This window comes from Polypterus senegalus, chromosome 15, assembly GCF_016835505.1.
Source record: "Polypterus senegalus isolate Bchr_013 chromosome 15, ASM1683550v1, whole genome shotgun sequence".
Classification (NCBI taxonomy): Eukaryota; Metazoa; Chordata; class Cladistia; order Polypteriformes; family Polypteridae; genus Polypterus; species Polypterus senegalus.
The window spans coordinates 10710001-10717500 of NC_053168.1; the positions used below are offsets into that span (position 1 = coordinate 10710001).

The 7500-nt window shown below is 38.5% G+C and overlaps 1 protein-coding gene across 2 annotated transcripts in view; it reads right to left on the reverse strand.

Annotated features, from left to right (window-relative positions):
* glb1 (galactosidase, beta 1) overlaps positions 1–7500 on the reverse strand; it is a 119618-nt gene that overhangs the window by 76402 nt on the left and 35716 nt on the right. For both annotated transcript variants that reach the window (XR_005630797.1, XM_039737706.1), the window contains exons 5-6: positions 7199–7293; positions 2119–2299 (exon numbers count right to left, since the gene is read on the reverse strand). Coding sequence is in view for 1 of the 2 variants with exons in the window: in XM_039737706.1 (XP_039593640.1) it covers positions 2119–2299; positions 7199–7293 (276 nt within the window). In the remaining variant the exon portion in view is untranslated. The remainder of the gene's footprint in view (positions 1–2118; positions 2300–7198; positions 7294–7500) is intronic.

Here is a 7500-nt window from a genome sequence, read left to right on the forward strand (position 1 = left end):
CTACGCCTCTTTTAACCAAATATCCAGTAAAATAAAGGGTAATGACACACAAAGCAATGCTCAATGAGTCTCAGCAACTCATCGTAAGAAAAAAGTCAGAACAACTAAAAGAGTAAAACTGTATAGATACCCAACACATTAACGATGTACATCATTGACAATAAAAGGACATTTTATATAATAAGTGATCAGTCCATACAGTACATTTGTTGTATTTCACAGAATGGCAAATGATTCCATAACCCACCTTTTAAAACTGTTTTTCTTAATCAGGTATCCATTTTCTAACCCATTTACTAAGTTAAGGGTTACGGGGGGCTAGTGCTTACAAAAGAAGCAGGAGGTACAAGGCAGAAACCATCTCTGAACAGGCTACTAGTCCATCACAGGGCTACCAACACTCAGTCACGCTGGGGGGATTTAAACTCAGCAATTAGCCTGACATGTACATCTTTGGAACGTGTGGCAAGACGGAAACAGATTTTGAGAAATGCAGACATTGTGACAATGTGCAACCTCCAAAGAGGCAGAGGCCAGGCTGGGAACTGAACCCATGACTCTGAAGATGAGGCAGCACCTCTAAACACTGAGCCATTTCTCTCAAAACTTTTGAAAAGTTTTTACATACACTAATAAAAAAAAAAATCACCATTACTGGTATAAATCTGATGACTTATTAACCGGGAAAAGAAAACTGGAGAAACGTGTTCGGATTTTCATGTCACTACACTGGTTACCTGTGTCATTCAGGATTGACTTGAAAATTCTGCTTATGGTTTATAAAGCCTTAAATAATCTCGCCCCATCTTATATAACCGGAATGTCAGACATCTTATATTCCAAATCGTAACCTTAGATCTTCAAATGAGTGTCTCCTTGGAATTCCAAGAACAAAACTTAAAAGAAGTGGTGAGACGGGGGGCCTTCTGCTGTTATGTACCTAAAATCTGGAATAGCCTGCCGATAGGAATTCGCCAGGCTGATACAGTAGAGCACTTTAAAACACTGCTGAAAACACATTACTTTAACATGGCCTTCTCATAACTTCACTGTAATTTAATCCTGATACTCTGTATATTCAATTAATTATCATTACTGTTCATGGTGGCTCTAAAATCTGTACTAACCCCTACTCTCTCTTCTGTTTCTTTTCCCGGTGTCCTTTGGGTGGTGGCTTCCGCCACCACCATCTACTCAAAGCACAGTGATGTTCCAACAATGATGGATTAAAAGCCGAAAGTCTGCATGACCATCATCATCAAGTCCTTCTGTGAGAACCCTAAATACAAAGAGGACTGATAATTTATGTTAGGTAGAATGCTCAGAGGGGACTGGGTGGTCTCGTGGCCTCAGAACCCCTGCAGATTTGATTTTTTTTCTCCAGCCGTCTGGAGTTTTTTTTTTTTCTGTCCTCCCTGGCCATCGGACCTTACTCTTTTTCTATGTTAACTAATGTCTTATTTTAATTTCTTATTTTTCTTCATTATGTAAAGCACTTTGAGCTACTTTTTGTATGAAAATGTGCTATATAAATAAATGTTGTTGTTTAATTAAAAGCCATCTTTTCTAAGGAGCCAGGGCATGGTAGATAGTGTGTATAAAGCTGGTTTACAACACTGCCTTATACTTCAGCATATTTAGCAGCAACCATAGTCATACTGGTGTAACACTAATCAGAACTTTATACAAGAAGAAACTGTGAAACACAATGGCGTACTGGTCACTCTGTCAGTCTCACAGCTTTAGACTGCTGGTAACAAATTCCAGGTAGTTTACCACCTATGAAGAGTGTGCACATTTGCCCTGCATCGGTGTAAATTTTTTTCAGGGTATTAATGTATTCTCGTTTAATCGGAGTCTCCAAATGTTTCAAGTTTTCAGCAGGTGTTGATGTAATAAGACGTTCCCCTGTAATGAATCTGGTATTCCTATTAAAGTTGGTTTCTGCTTTGAGCCTGATGATGCTGGGTGTGGCTCCTACAATTAAATCAAACAGATTCTAAAACAGCATGGATGGATAAGAATAAACTATGCTGAATATAGTTTATGTGCTACATATAAACAGTCTTAAATAAGCAGGACTCTGTTGCTATATTCAGTAATAAAGACGCCACTAACCTGGCCCAAAATCCACTGTGGCATAAAGGCCCTGCAGAGTTCCACACTTCAGATAACCCAGACCCGCCCCGTCAGTAGTGAACAACACCACCTCTTCTCCCAAATGAGAACGGAAAAGCTTCATGAGATGCCGAAGATAATTGAAATCACAAGCGAAGTAGCTACCATACTCATTTTCTACCTGAAAAACAATTCATCAAACTGTTGTTAGCACCTAAAAGTAACACCTGATGAAAACATGAGATAGAAAGTAGCACATTATCTGTTCCATCAGTGCAGCCAATCTACGGGTGCAGCCTTCAAAGTGCTGCACCGAGCAAACAGCAATTTGGTGCATACCACAGCTCAAGTATTTTGTCAAACATTTATATATTAGTTTTTTTTCTATGAAGGCAGTTAACCTATGAATCAAGGTTGTTACTTATTATTCATCCAAAAAACTGTATTCAAGTATAAGAGTGCTTATGGGTTTAGTTTACCTGCATTCCGCATAATACCAGACCAGAGCGAAAACTGAACACAAAGAAAAATATCAGAAAACAACATTAATAATCTTAAACCCACTTCATCCACCTAAGGGCCAGGGATGCTGGAGCTTATCCCAACAGCATTTGATGCCATGCAGGTACTGGCACTGAACAGACGGGCCACTTCATGAGCACACAGGCACTCACAAGGGCCAATTTGAAATTTGGACCAAAGCCTCGACCAGGAGTTGTGCTGCCTACTCTGTCAGATACAGAATATCTGATATTATGGATGTTGTATAGAAATTAGCTCCTATACACATTAACTTCTAAAGCAGATTTTTAGCGCATTATTTCTAACAGGAAACAGAGAAGTGGACAGTTATTTAGCTGTGGTCTTAACATGTTGAACAGCCTCTTTGTTCACTTGTAAAGGGAGACATTGTCAGGATTTCTATTCATTAACAAAAAAAGAATCTGCTGGAATGGCTTACAATGGCAGCCTATGGGGCACCAGAGCAAATGTCAAACAAAAGCCTCAAAACTTAAATTGGATGTCCAATTCAGAGACAAGAAGGCTCCAGAAAATTGATCCTGGGATTGCACACATATGGGAAAAGTGTTTAGCAGCTTCAATGGCTGGAGTCCACCTTTTTTTTTTAAATAAAGTCTGTTCTCTCCATTTCATTTTCTATTCCCCTAGAACCTTTCACTAATGGAGGTTTAAACTCTTGTGGGTCTTTCAATGAACGATTCAGTTATAATCTTACTTTGATAGGACCGAGTGCTCACACTATACATTCTTCCAGTAAAATTTCATTTTTTACAGGATTTACAAATAAGCCCTCATTGTACACCTCTGATATGTCAGATTACAAAGGAGTTAATTTATAAGATCTGGAATATGCCGTCAACAAGCTGAGTCTAAAGAAGGGAAAAAAGAAACAGAACAGAGAGAGGAAGATTTACAGCCAATTTGGTTCAATTTAACCATAAATCACATACAATACACATTTTGAGTTTCCCCATGGGATTAATAAAGTTTACCTAATCTAATCCTCAAGGGCATCAGTGGAAATTAAGGGGAAGTGCATATAGGACTGAAGCCAGGAAGAACTTCTTTATGCAAAGAGTTAATGGCGTGTGCAACAAACTACCAAGTATCTGGACGAGATTTTGGGACAAATTAGCTATTAAGTAAACAAACGAGCTCGATGGACTGAATGGTTGCCTCTCGTTTGTCAAATTTTTTTTATGTACTGTTATAAGCTATGATAAAACTCAGGAAAAATGGGGATTGGTTGTGCTTATGCTGTCATGTCAAGCAATGCATACCAAACACGAATACCTTTACTGCAGACAGTAGCAGTTACTACTATTGGCCTTGGAATACTCGTGCAAGGGACTATCCCACATTGTTCCACCCGTTATCAATCATGGAGTTCTGGAGACATGGTTTTATTTTCTGAAATTGAACTGGAAAAAACAATTAAAAGCAGAAGGGCCAAATGAGCAGCTTTCCTTAGAGTAAGTTTATTGATACTGTTGCCTGACAGCTTCAAGCTAATGTGGTGCTTGCATGTTCTCACGTCTTCACACGGACATTTCCCCAGGTTCTCTAATTTGCCTCACACAGACTATAAAGACAGAAGTGACACAAAAGTTTTCACAGGACACAGGATTTCTCAAGGTGTGTTAATTCAACAGAGGCTTCGGGAAAGGACAATCATGAAGTCTTTCTTAGGGTTAAAGTAGTCATCCTTTCAAAACAGAGTGACAAAAGTGTAGATAGACGGTGCTAATTTGGGGCCTTTACATCTAGCATAAGTGGTACAGCAAGGGGGTTGATACAGACGTGACATTTTTCATTTTAATTTTATATCCTGCTCACGTACATTGTCTTATTGTTTCAGCTATTTGGAATTGTAATGCTGAACAACTACAGATGTGCTTTAATTTGTAATGTTTTACTAGAGTGCTTCTAATTTTCAATTTTTCCATTATACTGACTTTTTCATGAAATAGTGCTAATTTATACCTAACAAATACAGTTTTTCCACGGTATAACCCAAAGCACCCTTAAGAATATGATTTACAATTATATACAATATGCTCAAATAAAATCATATCAGATGATAACTGTGATTACATAACACCTATCATTTAAACATTAAGATACAAAAAGCAGTTAAATTTCACAGTAAAGTCTATAAAAATTGAAATATTATATCAGCTGGGATATGGTCACAATAGTCTTATACCATACAGAGAAAAGGCGATTAAAAACTTACTGTAAAAACTATAAAACTAAGCTTACAGCGCCCTCAAGTGTCAGAAGTAAAATGTATTTGTTATGCTACATGAATGAGAAGTGAGAACAGATGGATTTAGAGCTTCGAGTCTTCACTGATTAGACATTCTTTATTTCAAATGCATTATTAGGTGAAGGGTGAGTAGTTCACTTTGATCCATGACCTAATCAGTTCAGAAGATGATGATTAGTCATACAGTGCATTCAGAAAATATTCAGGCCATCACTTTACAAAGAATGATAGACGCTCAAAATAAGCTACCAAGTAGTGTGGTGGACAGTAAGACTTTAGGGTCTTTCAAAACTCGATGTTTTTTTTTTTTTGGGAGAAATAAGAGGACAGGACTGACGCACTTTGTTGGGCTGAATGGCCTGTTCTCGTCTAGACTGTTCTAATGTTCTAAGCATTTTGTTATGTTACAGCCTTGTGCTAAAAACACTGAAATTCATTTCCTTTCCCTCAAATCAAGTAACACTCAATACTCCAAAATTACAAAGTGAAAATAGGATTTTAACATTTTCACAAATTAAAATAAAAAACTAAAATATCATTTTGACACAAGTATTCTCGATTTAATGCAATTACAGTCTGGAGTTCTCCTGGGTCTGATACGACAAGCTTTGGAGACCTGGATTCAGGGATTTTCTGCCACTTTCTTCTCCAGGTCCTTTCAAGTTCTGTAAGGCAGGCTGGAGACCACTGGTGGACTGCCATTTTCAGGTCTCTCCAGAGATGTCCTGGAGTGGCCCTGCTAGAGCCCAGACATTAGAAAAGCCGACTCCAAGCCACACCTGTGTCATCTCTGTCTTGTGTTTGGGGTCATTGTCCTGGTGGAAGGTGAACCTTCAGCCCAGTTGGACATCCAGAGCACTCTTGAGCAGGACTCCATTAAGGATATCTCTGCACTTCCTTCAACATCCTCTTGGCCTTGACTAGTCTCTCCCAGTCTTGGATGCTGCCACTACCATGCTTATCTAAATAGTACTGTGCAGGTGATGACGGATGCCTGGTTTCCTCCAGACATGGCACTTAGAATTGAGGCCAAACAGTTCATTCTTGGATTCAGTAAACCAGAGTATCTGCTTTCTCGCAATCCTAGAGTCCCTTAGGTGTAATTTGTGCAAACTCCAAGTGGGCTTGCATACATCATCTCTCAATTCTGTCGTAAAGCCGAGATTGCTGGAGAGTTGCAGTGATTGTTATCTTTTTGTACATTTCTCCAGTCTCCACCCAGGTTCTAAGGAGCCGAGTCAGAGGGACCATCAGACTCTTGGTCACCTCTCTTACCAAGATCCTTCTTCTCTAGCTGTTCAATTTGGCCAGCTCTATGAAGAGACGCAGTGTTCCACATGTCATTCATTTAAGAATTATGGGGGCTACTGTGCTTTTGGGGACCTCTGATGATGCAGAAATGTTCTTGTAGCCTTCCCTAGATCTGTGCCTCAACATACTCCAGCCTCTAAGATATGCAGGCAATTCCTTGACCTCATGGTGTAGCTTCTGCCCTCAGACACACTGCCAGCTATGGGATATTCTATAGACAGCTGTGTGCCTTTTGACCGATACAATGAGATAAACCACAGACAAAGCTCAAGTATCATAGCAAAGTGTCCAAATACTTGTGTCAGTGAAATATTTAAATTTATTTCTCAATAACTTTGCAAAAATTATTTAAATCTTGTTTTTGATTTGTGATTCTGGGGTATTGAGTGTTGTTTGACGTGGATAAAAATATACACATTGTGAACAGGTATTGGGCTGTGGTCTTAACATACTGAACAGTCTTTAGTTCACTGGTAGGGGAGACATTGTCAGGATTTCAACTAATTAAAAAACAGAAAAAAACCCAAAACATCTGCTGGAATGGCTTCAGGTTTACAATGGCAGTCTAGGGGGCTCTAAACCAAATGTCAAACAACTGGGCATCCAAAACTTAAACTGGATATGCCAAATGGACCAAACGCACATTCGTTATATATCTGAAAGGTCAGGATTAACTGACTACAGGTAAAGACGTGTGTGCAAACCAAAATTGACCCAAACAGTCAAATTAGACACAGAAAGAGCACCTGGTCAAGGAATCCCTGCAGCAGCAATTTAGTAGGACATCTACTGGACATCATTATTATTAACAAAATGAAATGACTTGTCATTATATTAATACTGGATAAGGTCATGGGTGCTTATACCAATGTGAGGCGCAAAAATATTGTGATACTCTACTGTATCAACACCCCCACTCTACCTTATGTTAGTTATGTATTCCATCAAAAATCTAAATTTTGTTCACAGAAAACAAACCTGAACTGTAATAATAGGGCCACCATTTTGATACAGAAAAGGCTTGATCCTTGGAAGAAGTTCACCCATCCAACGGTCAACAGCTGCAATGTAATCTAAAATTAAAAAAACAAACAAATAAATTATATATCTACTCTTATTTTAAAGCCTACATATTTGTGTTTGGTACCATTCTTTTCAGAGTTTTTCAAACTTTAATGTGATGTCGTTAGATTTTCAGTTTCTTATTCCATTTTTAAATTATAAAGTAAAAAATATGAAGGACTTGTGTCCTGCGAACCGAGACTTTGTGCCATGAGATT